The sequence below is a fragment of the Muntiacus reevesi genome, chromosome 6 (assembly GCF_963930625.1).
Source record: "Muntiacus reevesi chromosome 6, mMunRee1.1, whole genome shotgun sequence".
Classification (NCBI taxonomy): domain Eukaryota; kingdom Metazoa; phylum Chordata; class Mammalia; order Artiodactyla; family Cervidae; genus Muntiacus; species Muntiacus reevesi.
The window spans coordinates 25,798,243-25,822,241 of NC_089254.1; the positions used below are offsets into that span (position 1 = coordinate 25,798,243).

Genomic DNA, 23,999 nt, shown 5'->3' on the forward strand with positions numbered 1-23,999 from the left:
CAAAGTTCTGTGAAATAAGGAAGATGTTAGAGTTTCATATTTGAATTCACAAGTGTAAAGCCAGGCTCAGAAAGCACTAAAATCACACTGAAAATCTCATAAGTGGGATGTGTGGTCCCAATTCCACATATTCCTGCTGAGACATGGTGCCTTTTCTACTCCATCTTTAAAGTGATGGATCAATTGGTTTACTCCCTCTGGAAAGCCAGTCTGTAACATCTGAATCCATTAGACTTCATCTAATAAAGTCATGTCTAGATCAAGATCTAAGAATCTGTGATTTTTATCCTAGGCTTATAAACAAGATGACAGCAGATACCAGTATATTAATAGTTAGCATATAGGGATTCATTTTTTTTATTTGAAATGGAATATATTTATTAACCTACAACTTATCAGAGGCAAAATTGGTATTTTTAAAGGCATTTAAAAATAAATATATGGAGGTGGGTGTGTGTATGTTAGTCACTCAGTCATGTCCGACTCTTTGCGACCCCATGGTCTGTGGCCCGCCCGGGTCCTCTGTCCATGGAATTCTTCAGGCAAGGATACTGGAGTGGATAACCATTCCCTACTCCAGAGGAATCTTCCCAACCCAGGAATCAAACCTGAGTCTCCTGCATTGCAGGCGGATTCCTTTCAATCTGAGCCACCAGGGAAGCCCAGGTATGGGGTAAGGGTGGGGATCTAAGTGAAATGGAATATAGTTCCATCTTTTCCCCTTTATTCACAGGTATGTTGGATGCTAGTAATTCAGATTCAGTCTTCTCCGCTAAGATCAAGTGGGTTAAGGAATGTCTGCACTCCTGGAAAGTCTGGCAAGAACTTTAATCCTTCCGCCAAACTATTGTCCTTCTTTGCTTCAAAGTGGGAGGCCCAGGAAGTAAGACCTTTGTGGTCTCTAGTCACTGGGCTTCTTGTACTCATTCCTGATTTCTACCCTTATCTCCTGTCCATTTTTTACTTTTACAATATTTCCAGGTTCCCTTTTTTTTTTTTTTTTTACAGTTTTAGTGTTTGGGGGCATAAAAATCAGCTGTGAACACCCCCCCAAATTAACTTTTTTAAATTTTATCTAGCCAGTTCCAAGAAAATCTAGGATTCTCAGTGCAAGGTAGATCTAAAAGAAGAGGTGTGAGTGAGAGAGGAACAAAGAGGAAACTAAAGTATTTAATATCAAAAATAAATAAATGAGTAATAGAAGATTGTAAGTTATACTTTTGATGTCCTCTGTAATTGGGCATAACTATAAAATTCCTTCAAAGAAATAATTTTTTATCTACTCCAGAATTCTAGCTACATTATAACATTGTATCTGATATATGTGATTAGTAGTGCTTTGGAAAAGCAGTTCTATAATTGCTCTGCTGTTCCTACATAAAGAAAGGTTGAAGAGCAGTATTTTCAGTGTTAGAAGATTAGACGTGAGCTAGGTTACCTGGGTACAGATGCTGGCTTCATCACCCCTTTTTACTTTGATGACTTTGGGCAAGTTATTTACGTCTCTGTGTTTTGGTTTCCTCACTGATATAATCAAAGTGTAAGTAGACTCTGTCCCATTAGATTTTCTGTGGTTAAAGAAGTTAATATTGACAAAGATTTCAGGACAGTAGTGGAACATAGTTTGATCACTGTACAAATGTTGTCATCAGAAGCATTGCTTTCCTGATTATCATCATCACCACCACCTCCATCATCATTGATTTCTATTACAAAATCAATCCAATGTTTCCTTTCTTCTAAAGTACAATCACTTCAAAACTTAATGCATGAAGATAAATTATAGAGCATCACTCTTTAGAATAGTGTAACCAAAGAAACACTTATGTATGAATAATGTGCTTTTGTATTTTGGAATATATAACCTAACTCAGAACTTTACCTATAAGACTTGGCCACCCTTCCTTTCTAATTCACTGTGTATTCACTGTATATAAAGGTTTACTCATAGTGATTCTACTTGGTTTTGTGTTATTATACTAAGTGTATTTTCCCAGGATTTCAGGTTAGAAACTACTGACAATGAAATATTTCAGGAGTCAGAATTAGACATAAATTATTTTCTGCAGAGGTGTCTTCCTATTACCAAAATTCAGCCAAGAGTCTCTAAAATCACATTAGGGTACTGTTTTAGTGGTTCTTGAGTTTCACCCTTGAGAGAATTAAAAGAACTGACAGTGAAGTATAATAAATCTTATTCTGACCCAAACACTCTCAATCATTTAACTTCCCATTAACAATCCCATTTCTGCTAGATAAAATAAGTAGAAAATATGTTTTTACTCTCTTTCCACTTTACATTTAGAGATGTAGAATAATATTTCACACACTTCATAAAAATAATTATGACATTTGTCTGTTTAATTAACTTATAATCATGCTTATTTACATGCTTGGGTTTTAATTTGACATGAGAAGGGACCAAGAAAAGGGTGAGCCTTTTTTTTTTTAATTACACAGGAGCTATTGGCTCTCCATTTTTTAATTTTTACCTATTTTCTTTGTCTCAATTCCCAGCCTCTGAGCCCAACTTGAAGGTGCGGTCCAGGTTAAAACAGAAAGTGGCAGAGAGGAGAAGCAGCCCCTTACTCAGGCGGAAGGATGGAAATGTTGTCACTTCATTCAAGAAGCGAATGTTTGAGGTGACAGGTAATTGAGGACTGGGTAGATACACACTGGAAAAAAAAAAAAAAAACTGCTGCCAGTAGGAATGAAACAAAATTAGCTTAGAATAAATATACCTGCTGTATATTAAAATTTATTTTGATGAGAAATATTTCTTGAAAGGAAGTTATTTTGAAAGCTCACAAGTAGTTCAGTAAACCTTGCCTTGCATTCACCAGCTGTGTTAAACAGGAAATGAATGAAAAACAGAACTATATGTCAATAGGCATAACTAGGGAATGCCAGAGCTCACCTTAATCTTTTCAGAAACAAGCAGTCCATTTTGGGAATGCCAGGCCGGAGAATATAACTTTTAATGAAATTTGATCAGAAATGAGCAGTGGGAGGTTCAAGAAGAATGCTTCCCCCGTACTCAGATATTAATGTAGAGAATACATCTGGGAAAATTAAACTATGTGAAACAGCAAAACCTTGACTTTTCAACAAATTTACCGAACTCATAAATGACATTATGTGTTTACTAGTGAACTGGGACTTGTGGCAGGAGGGGGATATATTGCCTTTTGTGAAGGGAAAGAAACTGTCATTTTCACTAGTCTCAAATGGAAGAGTTTTTAGTTTTTTAGCTGCCTGGTTAGTAGTGGGGTGAACAGGTTAGGAAATTCAGCCTGATGTCTTACAAAGCCCTCTAGTCCCATTTGTACCTGATCTGAAAAGACATAGGGATAGAAGAACCAAAAAGGCTAGCCAGAATAGCAAAACCAACTATTGTTTTTTGAGTAACTACTTAGAGCTATGCATTGTATGTGGCCATTTCCTTTGGTTGCATCAATATAGAAATGGAAATCTTGAGCCATGTTTGTCCATTCCCATGGAAAATTGTGCTTATATCAAAGTAGTCAGTTGGCATTATTTCTCTAGGATCGAGTCTTATTCTTAGAAAGTTTTTTTAAAAAATTATTTCTTTTCTGTATCTTCTTTGGTCATAATAGTGTCTAGTTTAGGGAGACAATATGAAGATTGTGGAGGCAGAGGTTGAAAAGTGTAGAATACCAATGAGGCAGTATTTTGACAGATCACTTGGGAGAAAAAAAAATGTTTAGTCTCCTATTCAGTCCTGACAGATTAACATGCTTATTGAGGAAAGGTATTGGTGAAAAATTTTTCTTCTTGTGGGATAATAAATATTAAATAATTATTTTACTAGAGTTTATTTTCTAGTATCAAATATAATCACTAGTTTAGACCAATTCAATAATGAATTTAAAGTTACAGACTTTTTTCCCCAATAAACCTATTAGTATTTCATTAAGTGAAAATCTTAAGTAAGTTTTCATAATAGAAGTCCTTGGTGGGGGTGGGAATGAATCTGTAGAGTGAATCTGTATTAATGAAAGTAAATGATAATGAACATATCAATTGTCTAATGTCATGACCTATATATAGGTCATTTTTCTGATGGGAGATAGTAGGTTCTCTCATAACAGAAAAACTTAAAGAAAATAGAGACACATGTATATTGCTTTTTTGTTCTTTAAAATCTTATTAAGGTTTTATTTATTTATTGCAATGTTCTTTTCTATTTTTCTATCAACCTTTTTCATGATCGTAACTTTTCCCCACGTGGTCACTTTCACTTTCTTACCAAATTTTAGTGGAATTTAGCTCAATACTTAGCTGAGTAATAATTAATTCTCATTTATAGGGGTTATGATTTGCTGGGGTTCCACCCAGGTTCTTTACTTATGAAATATCATAATTTTCTCTCATTTTGTGAGATAATAACTCCCCTTTTAAACTGAGGGAAAAAATCTTGTGTTTGAACAGACTAGACACACGTTTCTGATCAGTGAGATGGGACTTATGGATGCTTTGGTTGATATTTTTAACTGTATGTAAAACTGGTATGTTTTAACTGATATGTTAACTTTATGTTGCAGTTAATCTAAATGTTTTTGGAGGATTTGAACTACTGGACACACTGTTTTCTGCACCTCTATATCCTCTTTCTCTGTCAGTTTTCATTGATTAGGATGAGCTCTGTTTGGATCTTAATACTAATTATTTTTGCTGTCCAGTCAGAGACCACCATAGCATCATAGCAGTTGAATTGCCACTGCTGTTCATGTCTTACCTGTATCCTTTCTCTTCCCTGTTTCATAGGCTCAACTGTTTGCTTTTTTCCAAACCCATGCCGCCTCTCTCCTCCCAGTAGTTGACATGAGAGTCACATGTCATCTTCCCCTTTTTCAAATTGAAGGGTCTTCTGCTCTTCCCCCTACAAAGCCATGCTATTTTTAAAATTCTAGGTCCTGGCACATTCCTGTGCCTGCAATGTCTTCTCCTCCCCTCTCCCCTCCACTGCCCCCATTTCATGAGTTGCTCTTCTTCAAGTCCCAGTTGTGATTTTAGCTCTACTTAGACATTTTTCTCAGTGTTCCCAGAAAATCAGTTGCTACCTCTTCTCCCAGACCATGTCCAGTGTTATCTTGTAGAATCCTGTGGTAGACTCTATCGTCTTACATTCTAGTATCTGCCATAGTGATTTCTATTCAATATATAAGGCAAAATTTCAGTGTGAATATCACATAAAATAATATAAATAATATACTTTTAAATTGACAAGACATTTTAAAATATTTTTCTTTTTATTTATTTTTTTTTTAAAGACAGGATGCAGAATGGGACTTTAATGAGAAATCACTGTGTAGTCATACAAGAAAGACAAGAGTTCGGAGTCCAGGGGAAACAAATTCCTGAAGGATTTTTTAAATGCTTATTTTCTTTCTTAAAAATAAACAAGAAAGAGGCACATATAAAAAGTATATTAATCAAAATGTAAGCAAGATATGTAGACTGAAAGGCAGTGAGTGAAATATATTTAGGAACTTTATGATACTAGTGACTTGAAATCCCATAGTATGTAGGTGATATGATCAGAATTCTGTCACCAGTCTCACATTCTTTCCATTGGTGATACACTTCTGAGTAGAGAAGTATTTATAATAGAAAGTTGAAAGTAGTAAGTGTTCCAAGGGAAGGCAAGCAACTATAGCCTGCAAATTGCGCGCTCCCATTTACAGGGGACAGATGGTATATGAGCCAGGCTTTGAACATAGAGGTGGGATTGACCCTGTGATGAAGTAGGTTGAGAAATAAGAGCATAAAAAAGCCTGAAATGGGAAAGTGGCACATACGGGGAGTAGGCAATTTAAATTTGACTGAGTGCAGAGTTCAGAAAGAGCAATAGTAGGAAATAATGTCAGGCTCCATTTTGGAGCAGAGGAACATAGTTAAAGTTGTCTCACTCTGATCCATCTGGCAGCAGTTTAAGGAAAGTTTGGAAGGACTGCTGTAGCAACTCAGAAATATTAGGAGATATTTTATGTAGTCCATGAGAGGATAATGAGGGCTGAGAGATTAAACTGAAATCTTTGTAGTCAGAAGTTGAAAAATAATGGAAAGAACAAAACAAACTGACCTAGTAATTGATTAGATTTGTAGTAAGGAAGGGAATGAGAATGACTCTAAGGATAACTATAAACAGAGTTAAGCAGGACACATTAATATTAAAATACACTGAATTCAATATACATTAAAGAGAGATTAACAATGTCCAGCATTCCAAAGGGATTCAGACTGGAAATTCTGAGAGGGAGCAACAAGAAATACAGCTTTTATGAGAGGAAATATTGAAGGCAGAGGAGAAGGGGACAACAGAGGAATGAGTTGGTTGGATGGCATCACCAACTCAATGGGCATGAATTTGGGTAAACTCCGGGACTTGGTGACGGGCAGGGAGACCTGACTTGCTGCGGTTCATGGGGTCACAAAGATTTGGACATGGCTGAGCGACTGAACTGAACTGAATGCAAGGATTCTGCCTAAAAATGATAGTTGTTGTCATAACTTTGAATTGTTTTGACAAGGGAAAGAGAAATAGGATAAGGCTACAAACTTTGGTGAATATCTACATTTAGGAATTGATTGAAGGAGGACAAGCCAGAGAGATGGAAAAACAAACTTGGAGGTAGAGGATTTTATTGTAGAAAGGATGAGGAGAATGAGAATTGTTTTGTCAAAACTGCTCAAATTTGGTCTTTTTGAGAGAACAATTGCTGTCCACAATAAGCAAGCTAGATGGCCAGCTCTTAAAGGAATGAGCACATCATTTCTTACAAGTTGCTAGCATGCTTTCAGACTAGAGGGACAATTCCTATGGAAAAGGAAGACCTGAAGATTCAAAATAATTGATGGAGCAAAATCTTAAAGCAGATGTTCGGGGGTGGGGTCATGGGTGAAAGTGTATGTGACAGTATTGGAGCAGGGAGCAGAAGAGAAATGTTTTCACTTTGATGTGGGCAAGGAGAGTGTGTATAACAGAATCATGAGGTAGAAAGAAAAATCACTGATGGAAATCATTTAGAAGTTGTCAGTCGACAAGAAGCGTGAATCAAGATCATTTTGTGCAGAGCTGAATAGACAAAGGATGAGACACCTAGAAAAATGTTGAAATGAAAGAACTATGGAAGGTAATAGGGGATTGATTAGAGCTCAACTGATAAGTTGCCAAAGCTTGATAAGGTGGCTTCTCTTAGCTATATTTCTAGGATCTGGAAGTTTATATTTCATTAATTAGATATTTTAGTAAGTGAACTACTTCCATCATAAATTGAAATGCATTTGAATTTTATATCAAGATGACAAAGACGATCTATATTGTTGCTATTTAACTTTTGGTAACTGAATTTCTTGTTATGTTGGTCTTTAAAATTGAACATACTAAATTTAGACAGCTTCTCATTTTCTGGAAAATAAGTTGGGTAGAGTTAAGATTAAACAATGTTGTACAAGGTGATCAGTGTAACACTGCGCTTTTATCTTCTACTATGTTTTCTTCATATAACTTTGACTAAGATGTGCTGTAATAAAGTATAGCCTTAGTATATTAAATAAAGAGCTATTTATAACATAGAATATAAGCAGTTTTTCCACATACCATGGAAATGGTTCCAGGCCTCATGTGCTGATGGCATGTTTTTATGAACTATGCAACTCTATTACAGTTATACTTTTTTATGATAGCACAGAGGAAGTAATAGAAGATTATTTTTTTCCTAATCAAAAGCTTCTATAATCCTCTCTAACTGAATATATTCTCTAAAATTATTTATTACTATGTTGTATTTTTAGCAGTGAAAAGAAGGGGAGAAAAGTGATACGAAAATTTAGAAATGTTCCAAATGTTTTCAGGGTTCTTATTATTTAGTGACATGGTACTTGTCATTCATGCTGGGGAAAAAAACTATCTGTTGCTGTATATTACTTAGAGTATAACTACAGTTCATCTCTGTATGTTTTTCATGAGTCTATTTGTACTTCCCATTGTTTTTCAGAATCTTCAGTCAGTAGCAGTTCCCCAGGATCTGGTCCCAGTTCACCAAACAATGGTCCAACTGGAAATATTACTGAAAATGAGACTTCAGTTTTGCCACCTACTCCTCATGCTGAAGTAAGGCTCTTATTATTTTGGTTGTTTTGAAAGTTAAATCTTTTATTAGCCCCCTAAAACTCAGTGATATTTCTGAATTGAAGTTTAAAGCCACGTGACCTTAGTTACTTTTCTGATAGGTTTATAATGTGTGGAACTGAGTAAACGTGATTTATTTACAAAGTTTGGATGATAATCACAGGTTTGAAAATACTGAAATGTAATCCTCAAAAAAAAAACCAAAAAAAAAAACTCTTAGTTATGCTGAGGATACACTCACTGCCTAGTAACTGTACAACCCTATAAGTTCTTCTTCATGGCTCTTGGTTATTCTGCTGTGAGTAGACACATCAGTAAGTGAAAACAACTTCATGCAAACTTTTCAGAGAAACAGTTGCCCAACAAAGTAGGTTTTATCCATTTGACCTGAAGAGTAATGAAAAATAGTTGTAGTATCATAGTTGAGGAACAGAGTTCCACTAAGCAATGTGTTGAGGACCTTCTATATGCTATTCATTTTGCCTGGCAATGAGGATAGACAGATAAATGATATATGAACTCTGTCCTTGAAAAACAAAAGATTCAAGAAAATGGGTCTGAAATAACACATGATTTGTTGAAGCCAGTGATACAAGAATAGAAAACAGTAAATTTGGAAGTCAACAAGAATTTGTCTGTGTGTATAGACAATAGAATGGGAAAGACTAGAGATCTCTTCAAGAAAATTGGAGATACCAAGGGAATATTTCATGCAAAGATGGGCACAATAAAGGACAGAAAGGACAGAAATGGCAAGGACCTAATGGAAGCAAAAGAGATTAAGAAGTGGCAAGAATACACAGAAGAACTATCCAAAAAAAGTCTTAATGACCCAGGCAACCACGATAGTTTGGTCACTCACCTAGCACCAGAAATCCTGGAGAGGGAAGTCAAGTGGGCCTTAGGAAGCATTATGACAAATAAAGCTAGTAGAGATGATGCAATTCCAGCTGAGATATTTCAAATCTGTAATAATGATGCTGTTAAAGTGCTGCACTCAATATGCCAGCAAATTTGAAAAACTCGGCAGTGGCCACAGGACTAGAAAAGGTCAGTTTTCATTCCAGTCCCAGGGAAGGGCAATGACAAAGAATGTTCAAACTACCGTACTGTAGTGCTCATTTCAAATGCTAGTAAGGTAATGCTCAAAATCTTCAAGCTAGACTTGCAACAGTATGTGAACTGAGAACTTCCAGATGTACAATCTGGCTTTAGAAAAGGCAGAGGAACCAGAGCTCAAATTGTCTTCACCCGTTGGATCATAGAAAAAGCAAAGGAATACCAGAAAAACATCTGCTCCATTGACTGTGCTAAAGCCTTTGATTGTGTGGATCACAATAAACTATGGAAAATTCTTCAGGAGATAGAAATACCAGACCACCTTACCTGCCTCCTGAGAAACCTGTATGCAGGACAAGAAGCAACAGTTAGAATTGGACATGGAACAGGCTGGTTCCAAATCAGGAAAGGAGAACGTCAAGGCTGTATATTGTCACCCTGCTTATTTAACGTATATGCAGAGTACACCATGAGAAATGCCACGCTGGATGAATCCCAAGCTGGAATCAAGACTGCTGGGAGAAATATCAACAACCTCAGATATGCAGACACTACCACTCTGATAGCAAAAAGCCAAGAGAAAGTAAAGAGCCTCTTGATGAGGTGAAAGAGGAGAGTAAAAAGCTGGCTTAAAACTGAACATTCAGAAAACTAGGATCATGGCATCTGGTCCCATCACTTCATGGCAAATAGAAGGGGGGAAAGTGGAAACAGTGGCAGATTTTATTTTCTGGCCTCCAAAATCACTGCGGACAGTGACCGCAGCCATGAAATTAAAAGACACTTACTCCTTGGAAGAACAGCTATAAGAAACCTAGACAGTGTATTAAAAAGCAGAGACATCACTTTGCCAACAAAGGTCCATACAGTCAAAGATATGGTTTTTCCAGTAGTCATATACGAATGTGAGAGTTGAACCATAAAGAAGGCTGAGCACCAAAAAATTAGTGCTTTCAAACTCTTGAGAGTCCCTTGGAGAGCAAGAGATCAAACCAGTCAATCCTAAAGGAAATCGATCCTGAATATTCATTGAACAGACTGATGCTGAAGCTGAAACTCCAACACTTGGGTCATCTGATGTGAAGAGCTGACTCATTGGGAAAGACCCTGATGCTGGGAAAGATGAAGGCAAAAGATGAATAGGGCAGCAGAGGATGAGATGGTTAGATAGCATCACCGACACAATGGATATGAGTTTGAGCAGAGATAGTGGAGGACAGAGGAGCTTGTCCATGGGGTTGAAAAGAACTGGACACATCTTAGTGAATGCACAATGCAATAGACTATGTATGTAGTTTCCGTATCAGGCTAAGCAAAGGCAACAGCACTCCTATGGAATCAGCTGTTTTGGAGTCACCATCATTGACTGAAATTCTGAGTTTTTCTTCTCTGTCATTATAATGCCTCCTTGTCATGCGTTGCTCGCTACAGGAGAAGCTGGTATAGTAATTTCTCATATATAACTGTGACATGCGTCTTCCATTGTACTCTATAGAGTCATGATACTTTGGAGCTGAAAGAGATTGATCCAATCTCTGATTCTTGAATCAGCTGCTTTTCTGATATGTGATTATCAGACTTCCACTGGAGCACTCTTATTCAAAGGGAACTCACTTCACTGTTTCCTCATGCAATCTAGTTGATTTTGGACAGTCAACTTGACTGATAAAAAGTATCTTCTATATGTTATGCCAAAATATATGTCTATAATTTTATACATACTAACATAAATGTATAATAAATTATTTATAAGTCATAAATTATCTGGCTAATTGAAAGCATACACCCAGAGGTTATCCGTGATAGGGAAAGAACTGGAATCAGTGAAGTAACTTCTTACTTGAGTCTTGAGTTTTGGTTTTCAGAAGAGAGAAGGCAAAGTCCTATACTGACCAAAGAAGATGATCTAATAGGAGACCATCCAACCCATGACCCATATTTATGCTATATTGGTGGATCCCTCATCCCCACCCCCAAGGATGTCTTGGTGTAGACCAGGGCAGGGGCACACTCTCTCCTTAAGGGGTTGTAACCAGAATATATAAGGCTGTAACCCCAATTTTTATAACTTCAAATTGTTAATTTAATTTAAAGAGCCCCAGAGTTTTAGTTTCCTAGATATCTGGAAAAAGCAAATGTAAATCCTTTCTAGATGAATACACATTCATTTTATTTTACTTATTTTTTAAAGATTTATTTATTTGTTATTTGCTTTATTTTTGGCTATGATGGGTCTTCATTGCTGCACATGGGCTTTCTCTAGTTGCAGCGAGCAGAGGCTTGGAGAAGACAATGGTGACCCACTCCAGTACTCTTGCCTGGAAAATCCCATGGACAGAGGAGCCTAATAGGCTGCAGTCCATGGGGTCGCTAAGAGTCGCACATGACTGAGCGGCTTCACTTTCACTTTTCACTTTCATGCATTGGAGAAGGAAATGGCAACCCACTCCGGTGTTCTTGCCTGGAGAATCCCAGGGACGGGGGAACCTGGTGGGCTGCCATCTATGGGGTCGCGCAGAGTCGGACACGACTAATGCGATTTAGCAGCAGCAGCAGCAGAGGCTACTCTCTGGTTGTGATGTGTGGGCTTCTCCTTGTGGTGGCCTCTCTTGTTGTGGAGCATAGGCTCTAGGTGTGCAGACTTCAGTAATTGTAGCACACGGGCTCAGTAGTTGTGTCCCGTGGGCTCTAGAGCACAGGCTCAGTAGTTCTGACACACAGGCTTAGTTGCTCCGAGGCATGTGAGATCTTCCTGGGCCAGGTATCAAACTGGTGTCTCTTGCATTACAAGGTGGATTCTTAACCACTGGACCACCAGGGAAACCTCTCACATTCATTTTGGACTTCAAAATTTTCTCTCAGTTTTCCAAGGAAAATGAACAGAATAAATAGGAAACTCTCTTACTTGTGACCATCTTTCAGCCTTGTGAAGAATACTGTTCAAGCCGCTGCATTTTCTCCAGACCTCCATCTATTTCTTGTTTCTTACCATCCCATTATCCCTTTGCTTTTCATTTTTCTTTCTAAACACAACACCAGAGGAAATAAATATTTCACATATATTTGTGACCATTGACGTAAGATTCTTAAGACTATTGGTTATAGGCATTGTATTTCTGTTAGTGCAATTATAAATTATATCTCAACATCAGTCAGTTTTCTGTAACCCTTTAATGAATTTTCAGAGAAAGTACAACTTGGTCACAAATATTTCTAAAAAACTTTAGATTTCCATTTCCTCTAAGCTTAAAGAATGTGATTTGGTAGCACAAACACTAAAGGATCTGAATTCTAAAATGGTTCTGGATGAATTCTATGCTCTTAGGAAATGAAAACACACTAAACTACATTCATTCAACAGCATTCATGATTTTTCGAAATGCATTGTTGAAAGGAACAGAAGACCACTTATAGCTTGATGGTATTTTGTGAAGATTAGAAACAGCAGTTCAATGTTTTGATCAGGAAAACATATGTAGATAACAGTATATTTTTTAAAAAATCAAAAGAATTTTAAAAAATCAAAGGGATAATGAACACAAAATTTAGCATGATGGTTACCTCTCAGGAAGGAGAACAGTGGAGGGGACATGGTTTGCTACAAAAAATGATGATACATATATACCTTCATTATAAATACAAATATATGCATGCAGTACTTAGTATAACAAAGAAATACATATTCATAAGACTTGAAATAAATGGGAAAAGATGAGATTTCTCTTTACTTCAAGATTTTTAAAACCTGCTAAGTAGCTCACATTGTGTGACCCTATAATTAAATTTAAAAAGTATGTACAATGGAGACTGTAAATTAAAGGAATCTGCTTGTATTATTTTAATCTATTTTATACTTCTAAAACCTTTACTGATACCTAAACACAAATATCTGTTTAGATGCCCAACAATTAGCTTTTCAGCTTTTCAGCTAATTGTTGAACATATTCTTTCCTTCTACCTCCACCAGTTTAAAAAAAAAAAAAAAAAACAGAAGGAAATGTGATTTAATGGAGTTTGAAAGAGTAGAGGTATTTCTTCAGGTCAGTGACAGGACATTCACCTCCAGAGTTGGGAAGACTAGTTCAAAAGCAAGCAGTGACTTACTTCATAATGAATTAATTGTGTGCCTGAACTATGATCCAAAAGGCCAGGTGGGCAGACCTTTATGCACTGATGGGTAGCCTCTCCATGGCCCAGAACAAAAAATCCAACCCTGATGACTAACATGTGCTTTTCTGCTGCATTGCATTTACAGAGGTCTGTAGCATAATTCATACTGGGGAGGTGAGGAGACAGCAGAATTCAGACTGAAACTGTCAGCAAATTAATATGCTAGCTTTGTATCACCAAATCCTTCCACCTAAACTAAAGAAAAGTGGGAAAAAAATGTTTTTCAGCCAGTTTTTGATTAATGATCATTTTGAATTGTGTGATATTTACAGACACCCTCTAAGATTAATAATAGCATATAATTTCATATCAAAAGAAATATTTGGGGGTATGAAAAATTTACATCATTACACTTTCAAAAATTATATTAGTTGCATACTTTACCATTTATAAAATAGGTTTATTCTACCATCTTTGCTTAAGTAGTAAAGTTTTGCAAAGCAGGTGAGTTTTCATTTTTAAGATAGTATAACAGTGTACTTTTGAATCAACTCTCTATTCTGTGACCTGAAATTAGAAAAGCATGTCACATAATTCTTTCAGATCCCATGTAGATGAATGGGATTCTACTCCCTTTTTACTGTTTAGGAAATAGGAAAGTAAAACTGTATTTCAGGCTGTTCTTGAAACTTAGGTAAAAAGAAAATTTCTCTCTTATAATTCATCTGTTCTGTGTAATTTAGATAAAGGTTAAGACAGAAGCAAGAGGAGAATTTACTTTTAAGTACAGGCTAAAGAAACAGTACTGTGAATTCAGATATTCTACTCTTGCATTCAGAAGGCTACCAAGTAACCCGGCTGCAAAACCAACTGCTTGGTCGCCATTGGTTAAGTCGCTAAACTTGCCCTGAATCTTAGATTATTTATCTAATAAAGATAGTGTAAATAATACCTACCCCAGCAGCTTTGTTGTGGAGGATCATTATTTGGAAGGCAAGTGGTGAATTGTAGAACGAGTTCATTTTTTGTTGTTATTAATACTGACTCCTAGTAGGGAAAACTCATTAGTATGTTTGTCTGCAAGCCAGAAGATCGAGCTTCCATATGCTCTGGCCACTTCTATTTCTCTAGTTTCTTACACATGCCCTGTCCCAGACTCTGCATCGCTGGAGCTACTTGGTTTCCCCATTTGTAAACTTGGTTGGGTTGCTGAAACCTCAGGAGTTTCTATTTCCAACTCCAGTCAGAGATGTCTTTACCTATCTAGTTACTTTATTGTTAATACTGTAGGCCTGTGGGTTCAAATATGTTTCCGTGAATATCAGCACCATTATTTTAGGCTCGGTAGATTTATTTGATAGCTATTTTAACAGTAGCCAAACAGCTGGTTTATTTCTAGTTGAACATTAGTGGCTGGCTCTGCTCTGTGATTTTTTAAATAATTTTTTCCAGCAGATACAAATGATTTTAAAAATGGATTCTAATAACAAGGTTAAGTACTCTAAAATCATTTGAAATGTCACTTGTTTTGCCCCAATCTCACATGACTCATCTGCCGATTGTTTCATAATAGTTGTTGTGACATTTGCTGTAAATGTTATGCTCGCTTCTGAGTGGGTGTGGGTTTTAGATGGCTGCAAATAAGACACTCCTCATCCAGTTCCCCAAGGGAAAAGAGGTTGCTATGACAAAAGAATCATTTACTAGGAATAACATGAGTCAATATTGCAAACCAAGACTTTTAACAAAAGCATCAGTGACTTTTAAATACAAAGGAAGCCCCTGTCAAATAATTTTTTTGTCTCCAAACCATTTTATAATAATACATTCTTGAAAACCAAGTGAAAGTGAGTGTTAGTTGCTCAGTTGCCTCCAATTCTTTGAGACCCTATAGACTGTAACCCGCCAGGCTCCTCTCTCCATGGAATTCTTCGGGCAAGAATACTGGAGTGGGTTGCCATTCCCTTGAGTGTCCAGTAAAAATGAAAACTTAGAGATTTTTACTGCCTAAAAAATTTATCACATGGCGATTTTAATTTTCTATCAGCTGTCTGAAATGAGAAGAGGAAACAAATGCCATCCTGAAAAATACCATGAAAGCCATCAATCAGTTCAGTTCAGTTGCTCAGTCGTGTCTGACTCTTTGCGATCCCATGAATCGCAGCACGCCAGGCCTCCCTGTCCATCACCAACTCCAGGAGCTTACTCAAACTCGTGCCCATCGAGTTGGTGATGCCATCCAGCCATCTCATCCTCTGTCCTCCCATCCTCCTTCTCCTCCTGCCCCCAATCCCTCCCAGCATCAGGGTCTTTTCCAATGAGTCAGCTCTTTGCATGAGGTGGCCAAACTACTGGAGTTTCAGCTTCAGCATCAGTTCTTCCAGTGAACACCCAGGACTGATCTCCTTTAGGATGGACTGGTTGGATCTCCTTGCAGTACAAGGGACTCTCAAGAGTCTTCTCCAACACCACAGTTCAAAAGCATCAATTCTTCAGTGCTCAGCTTTCTTCACAGTCCAACTCTCACATCCATACATGACCACTGGAAAAACCATAGCTTTGACCAGATGGACCTTTGTTGGCAAAGTAACGTCTCTGCTTTTTAATATGCTATCTAGGTTGGTCATAACTTTCCTTCCAAGGAGTAAGCATCTTTTAATTTCATGGCTGCAGTCACCATCTGCAGTGATTTTGGAGCCCAAAAAAATAAAGTCTGACACTGTTTCCACTGTCCCCCCCATCTATTTCCCATGAGGTGATAGGACCAGATGCCATGATCTTAGTTTTCTGAATGTTGAGCTTTAAGCCAACTTTTTCACTCTCCTCTTTCACTTTCTTCAAGAGGCTTCTTAGTTCCTCTTCACTTTCTGCCATAAAGGTGGTGTCATCTGCATATCTGAGGTTATTGATATTTCTCCCGGCAGTCTTGATTCCAGCTTGTGCTTCTTCCAGCCCAGCATTTCTCACGATATCCTCTGCATATAAGTTAAATAAGCAGGGTGACAGTATACAACCTTGACATACTCCTTTTCCTATTCAGAACCAGTCTGTTGTTCCATGTCCAGTTCTAACTGTTGCTTCCTGACCTGCATACAGGTTTCTCAAGAGGCAGGTCAGGTGGTCTGGTATTCCCATCTCTTTCAGAATTTTCCACAGTTTATTGTGATCAACACAGTCGAAGGCTTTGGCGTAGTCAATAAAGCAGAAATAGATGTTTTTCTGGAACTCTCTTGCTTTTTCGATGATCCAGTGGATATTGGCAATTTGATCTCTGGTTCCTCTGCCTTTTCTAAAACCCACTTGAACATCTGGAAGTTCATGGTTCACGTATTGCTGAAGCCTTAGGCAAACATTAAACAGTTAAGAACTTTAAAAAATTTTCATTATTTACTTGTTTGTTTTTAATGTGATTCTTCTTTTTATTTAGATAGACTAGATTTAGGGATTTGGAACCTTTTATTAAAGGCAAAACAGTTTGAGGCTTACAAGCGTGTCTCCCCAGATGCCACTCTAAGAACAGACATTACCCCGTAGATCTAGTCAGCTACTCCCATCTTAGGAGCTGCCCTGAGTCACAAGCTACTGAGTAGTGTAGCTTGAGCATAGGATACTTCGACTACATTGCTTTACCCCAGTCCAGACTGCTGCTCACCAAAACCTTATACTTGTATTCCTTTTCTAATGCTTATGCATATTGTATATAATTTTGAACATGCAGCAACTTAAAATTTTTGCATCCACTTTTTCTATGAGCTTCTTAAAAAGTAGATGATGACATATATAGTGTTCTGTCAGGGGTCATCTGTTGACTTCTTTGTCTTAAGAGTAATAAAGGTATTCCCTTCCCTCCCTCTCTCCCACTTCCTTTCCTTTCTTCCTTTCCTACTCCTACTCTCCTTCTTCCTTTCCTACTCCCTCCCTTCCTCCTTCCCTCCTTACCTCCTATCCTGACTTCCATTTTCATTGCCCCTATAGGAAGTCATTTTCTCCTGTTTCCTTGTTTGTTTGTATAGCTTCTTACATGAAACATGTATCTTTTGCTTTGTGCTCATGAATTTTAATGGGTATACATGGTTTGGTGTCATCAGTCTCTTTCCATTTCTTATTTTTATGACTAAGCACGTCTTTGTTACACCCACGCATATAATGGATACATATACCTAATAGTTTGCTTTTAAACGCTGTAGTAATCCATGGCGAGCACTGCTCCGTTTTCCCTACCTGTTCTCCAGGTGGATGGCCCAGTGACCTCCAGCTCTCACACCACCAAAGAATGCCCCGTTGTGTATGTATATGCGTCACCTTGTAACTACATGAGAATTTCTTGAAGAGCAGAAGAATCTCTGGCCCATGGTGTACAGTGCTGAAATGTTCTCCAGAATAGCTATGCCACTCCACAGTCTCACCAGTAATGTGTGATGGTTTTTACTTTCTTAGATCCCTCGAACATTTAACATCGTCTATTTTTCTAATTTTCGCCAGTGTCCATTTTGCCAGTGTCCATTTCATAAGAGAAGTTGAATCTTTTGATTGAAACCAATGTCTTCCTGATTTCAGTGGCTAAATAAATAGATCTATTGAGATACAAGTAATTTTTCGGTGTATGGGTATTTTATTATTAATAAAATATTAATTTTATTTCAACATTATCCATAAGCTATTATTCCAGTTGCCATGATGGTGAGAAAAGTAATTAAAACTTGAAGGTCATTATTAAAATATGGATAGGCCTCCCCTGCCCCAACACCCAGTTCAGTCGTACCTCTCTTTCCAATATCATGCTCTTTCTGGTGAAATGCTAGTTATCCATCAGAGCCTAGTTTAAAATTGACAACCTGTTCTGTGCCATGTGTTTTAACCATACTCTAATTGTGGTAATTATTACAGGTCATTAGAGCCGGTTCTCCACTTTTCTTTGCACTTGTGTGGTCTAGGGCATCTCTGTACCCTTCCCACCCTATACCACCCTGTTGTTGTGTGTGTCGCTCAAACGTGTCCGGCTCTTTGCGACCCCATGGACTGTAGCCCGCTGGGCTCCTCTGTCCATAGGATTCTCCAGGCAAGAATACTGGAGTGGATTGCCATTTTCTTCTCCAATACCACCCTGTTAATCTAACTTAATAGTAATTCATTTTTTTGTGCATGTTATGCGATAGCTGTTGTACATTAAATATTTCCATTTTATCTGACCACAGCAATAGTTTCTGACTCTGAAAATTTTTTAGATTAAAACCATCTTCCCTGTTTTCTAAGATGTGAAACGTTGGTATCTTAGCATAGCCTTGTTTGAAGGGCTGGATCAGTTTCAAAACTACTTCCTGGAAAAGCCCTGGCCTTGCCTGGAAATACTTGTAAGTTCACCTCAGTGCTAAGGTGGGGTAACCTTCCAACCTTGCAAGAATGCTGGTCAGGATCCTTCACTGACTCAGTGAAACGGCCCCTCTCACCATCTGTTCCTCTGACTTTAAAGTGTGTCTGCGCTCTTTTAGCAGTGTACAGTACAGCTCCAGTTTCCTATTAAGAAATATTAACCTGAAACAGATAGCCTGCTTCTATCAAAAAGTCAAATCAAGGAAAGTTATTAAAGAAGATAATTTGAGAAAAACATTATTTCAGTTCTGTCTGAATGGATTTTATCCATTGGAAGTTTATGTACATGCTGTGCTTATTTCTTGTCAGTAAATTGAAGGAAACAAATTAGGTCCAAGTCTCTGAAGTTCCATGGTGTGATATATACAAGTTAACTTCTGTGGGAAGAGCCAGCGCTAGCTAGTGAACTTAGGGACTTCGGACTTTGCTTATTCCTCAGGAATTGTCTCCATGACTTGGAAATCCTCACGTCTATCAGGTCGCCAGGGCTTCTGCTTTCTTCTCACACGAGGCTCCCTGGCTCCCAGTTGGACACTTTTATTCTTTTCCATAAGCCCCAAGACTAACTGTGCTTCCTCTTTTTCTCTCAGGCTTCCTCCTTCTCCATACATGTTTGTGGTTCCCTTGTCCTGCAGTAATGGCTCCAGAGCAGTGCATAGCTTCTGGAGCAGTACCTGACAACAAATCATCCAGCCTTGATCACTTTAAAAGTTTTATTGCTGATCCCACTGGGAGCCAGAATTAGGGCAATCACTCAGTTCCTTCATCCATAACGAGAATATAATGTGTGCTGGAGAGTGCCTGGGAGGACTGTGGTGATGCCCTAGAGCTCCCTGGCATAGGCCTTGAGACATGGTAGGTGCTCTCCGAGGAAACAGCATGAAACCACAGGGGTCTGAACTCTCAGAGTATGGACATTCCCTAGTCCCTTCACTTTAGTCAAAAGCTCCTGTGAGCAGCCAGTGTGCTACTGCAGTTATTACATGCGAGAAGAAACCTTTTTCTCACTTTGGTATAGATTTGCTTCCTATGATGATGTGGGAAGATGTCACACAAATTCTGTCTGGGAAACAAAGATAACCTGTTTTGTGAGGTTGTGGTAACTTTTGGTGTCATTTGCATAGTGCATGTCAAGTCTGTGCTGTGGGATACATATATAACCTTGAATGAGTATTGTACATGATTTAAAGTAATTTTTCCCCACATTTATTTGTCTTCCATGAATACAGATAACCAGATGAAATACCCTTTTATTATAAATGCCTGTTTGCTGCCAATAAGCTTGTTAAAGTATTTTTGCTTCCTCATATACTTTTTTATTTGCATTCAGGTATATATTCTATACTTTAAATTCATGGTAGAAGCATATAGTATAAGCAAAACCAGTCTTATGAATCTTGGCTTTTTAAATTAGAGCAAATATATAACCATTGTTGGTATCTCCTTAAATAAAATCGCAGTCTCATACATTGTAATGATAAAATCTTTTCCAACAATCTTCATGGGTTTTCAACAACTTTAATTTTGTAAAGGCTTGCATATAAACTCAATGTAATATTAAAAGTTTCAGTGCATTTCTTGCTTTTCATGAGCAAATATCTGACTTGTTCTTTTAAGAAAAAACAAACTCTGAGTTAGTTTGGAATTCCAAGTTGCAATGAGAAGAGTCCACCTTTAGCCCTCTGCTCTTATTATGTTAAGACTACGACTCATCTCCAAACAAACGTATGATTGAGGTGATGTTTTGGAATAACATCCTGTGTTTTGGTGGTGCATCACTCTTCAGTGACATTCTGAGGTTGCATTGTATTAGCACATGATATTTTCCCCAGTTAATTGATATCCCAGGTTTGTCCAGGGGAAAAATCTACAGCTCCCCCAAACATACTTGACAAGTTATTATATTTACTTTAGTCAAAGCCCGTGTGTGCAATATCCCTCTTGGAGGTGGTCTCTTATTGGAGTCCCATATGCTTTTTGTTTGGGAAGAAAGCAGTCACTGTGTCATACTGTTACATGGAGTATTCTTTTTCAAGGATGTTGTTCCCTTGGGGACCATATCAGGCCAGAGTTCCTTAGTCGAATAAGACCTTTGTAACTCTTATTGTATAAGAGTTCTGGGAGGGAAGCAAGAGTTAAACAGAAAATGTAATTCAAGCAACCATATTAGGCCACATGTGGGAAAACATGACTCTTGGTATTGGATTAAAAAAAAAAGGTTATTTGTTGTAAAAAGGACCATGATGCCAAAATGTTCAAGGTATTCCAGTGTAAATGAAGACTAGTGAGACCCAGGGAACTCATAACATTCTCACATTTACTTTAGTTTCTGAATATGAATGACTTAAAAACAGCACACAGAGTTGTCTATTCACAAATTTTAAACAATGATATGATTAGTTAGTATAGAAGTCCAATAAAGCAATATTTAACCTAAGATTTTCTCCTGTGTGTTTTTCCATCAGTAAAATGCTATTTAATCCATATAAGAATAATGATTATAATGGCATTACATACATATTCATCACTCAGTAACACAAAATCTATTTATACTCATAAAGATTACTCAATTTAATTGTTGTGTGTTTCCAATTGATGACAAACACACTGATTATATTCCATAAAAGTAGAAATTTAAAAATTAATTTTTTCAAAATGAATTAGAACGTTTTTTTCAGATATTACAATTATATCTGATGAATAAAATTTTAATTTAATTATTGCATTTAACGTTTTTAGATACAGAAGTCATAAAACACTTGTGAATTCTTCATTAAAATACTTAAATGTTTTGATAGATTATAATAAAACCTATTTTCTAAAATTGAACATTACAGTAAACTTTGTGATATTATAATATTGTGCGAATCCCCTTTCACTTTTTTTTTTTTTGATAGAAAATGGTTTCACAGCAACGCATTCTAATTCACGAAGATTCCATGAACCTGCTCAGTCTTTATACCTCTCCCTCTTTGCCCAACATCACCCTGGGTCTTCCAGCAGTGTCAACCCAGCTCAATGTAAGTCATTACCCTGCATTGGCCTAAACCAGCCCGAGGACTATTTTCCTAGGGGACCACTCATTCTTTACTTGTATATTTAGACTTCAGGGAAACTTGGTAGTCTAATTCTCCTTCACTATTGGCCGAGTTGTTGAAAGATACTCAGTTTGACCTCACATTAAAGAATCATACTGATTCACATAATAATATATACAAATAATAACTAACATTTGTATAATGCTTTGTAGTTTTTAAAAAAGAAAGCAGTCTCCAGGTATATTATTTTGCTAGCTCTACACAACCGTCCCATGAAACAGATTACAGACCACATTTTAACAGAAGAAGCAGCCAAGACTTGGAATGCATAAAAGTCCAGGATCACAAGCCCAGAAAGTAGCAGACCTGGACCTCAACTCAGGCCAGTGCTGAGAGGGCAGTGTCTGAAGCACAGCAGCATGCTTAAAGAGTTTATTATGTGAATGACTTTATTTTGAGAATTTAGATTCCTGACTCAGTGGTACTGGAGAATATATATCTGGAAAACCTCTCTGAGAACAATATTAAACTCTTCCTTGGAAATTCAGAGTGAATCAATTACTTTAAAAGTCTCAACAACTGAAGTAGGATTTTTTGGAGGTAATTGTCCAGCTAACAGGAGACAGCAATAATTATATTTCACACATATTCTCTAAAATAATGTAAATTTTAGTCATAGTAAAAGATTTTTAAACTTGGATAATTTATCTGTGAAAAGTTATTAAATTAAATTAGGCAGAGGTCATATGATACATTCAGTTTAAAGAGAAATCTGTTCCAACCCTTGGCACCAATTTTGCCAATTTTTAAATGGCTTCAAGAGTCTGGCAAGTCTTCCACTAAGTCCATCTTGTCAAATTCATATCTTTTACAATATGCCCACATCAGGAAATTATAAAGAGTTGACTGTTTTGTGACTGCAGAATATAAACCCTATCCTATGGTATGCCAGTTTATGCACATTCATGCTTATGGTGACATTTTTAAATGATAAATTTTATGATTATGTTCAATACATATTGCAAATCTATATAAGAGATAATTTATTATATTTGATCTTTGTAATAGAGTAGAATGTTATCTTAGGTGATGCAGTAATCTTATACAAGTGTGGAAAAAGCAAAGTTTGGATGTTGTTTTATATCTGGGGATTAAAGAAGACAGACTTAAAAAAACACTGAATTTAGCCATGCCCTTGAAATTCTACATGAAGCATTTGTAAACAATTGACTAGTGAAAAGGAAAAAGAAATTAGGGATGAAATAAAAAATATTTATGGATGATATTTTCAAATCTTCACTTATTAAAAATTATTTTCAAAAGAAGTTATATTCTTCTGTTCCTATTTTTTCTGTCTCTTCTGGTAATGAGCAAATACTAACACAAAAGCTTACGACATATAAGTTTTCTACTTTTTTTTGCATATTCTAAGTCACTCCTACCAGCTAACACAAATACACTACTTTTAATGTGGTCAGGGAGAATTTTTCTCCAAAGCACCAAGTACTAAAAGCCAGACTATTAAATGTTTCAATGATAATACCATTTGGTACCATTGGATGAATAAACCAGTGTGGTTTGGACTGAAGTTTCATTTTTCTTTGCTTCCATTTTGCTGTGTATGAAGCTATCATAATTAATTTTTCAAGCTTGGCATTGCTTTGGCAAAGGGATCTCTAATATTCTATTTCCCCACTGAGTAGTGGGAAATTTTAAGGAGAAGAAGCCAGGAGAAGGAATTACTTCTAGGTTAAACATTGCATCGACTTGTTGTGTGACTAAGACAAACCATTTACCTCTTTGTCCTTCAATTTCCCCATCACTGAAAATTGCTTTGCTTCCCTGGCGCACAGCAATTTTGAAAGATGAAACATGAGTTTTGAAAAGAAACATGCCACATAATTTTGAGGTATTAGACCTCTGCTTTTGTAATACCAAAATGACCACCATTCATTAAGTTCTTTGACTAGGAGAATTCATTATTACTATTGATGATATAATTATTATTGCCTTATTACTATGTTATCATATATTTCAAGTTCTTAATAGCAATTTTAGGTGATATCTAATTTCACTTGTAGTTTATTTTATTAAACAAAAGTATCTGGAGTGTCATTTTCAATATTTGGAGGTTTGGGACTCTGTTATGATTTAATATAAAATACACATTTAAATAAAATTTCTTCATATTTTACATAATCTTTCATTGACTTATCTCAAGAATTTTATTTTAAAAATTAAATATTGAACACCCACAGCTCTGTGAA

General features: G+C 36.9%; 1 protein-coding gene across 10 annotated transcripts in view; it reads left to right on the forward strand.

Annotated features, from left to right (window-relative positions):
• The window catches only part of HDAC9 (histone deacetylase 9), a 912,538-nt gene that overhangs the window by 507,910 nt on the left and 380,629 nt on the right, over positions 1-23,999 (forward strand). For 7 of the 10 annotated variants that reach the window (XM_065939945.1, XM_065939951.1, XM_065939948.1 and 4 more), the window contains 3 exons: positions 2,518-2,649; positions 8,022-8,137; positions 21,592-21,714. In XM_065939945.1, coding sequence (XP_065796017.1) covers positions 2,518-2,649; positions 8,022-8,137; positions 21,592-21,714 — 371 coding nt within the window. The remainder of the gene's footprint in view (positions 1-2,517; positions 2,650-8,021; positions 8,138-21,591; positions 21,715-23,999) is intronic. The other 3 variants (XM_065939954.1, XM_065939953.1, XM_065939952.1) reach the window with 1 other exon arrangement.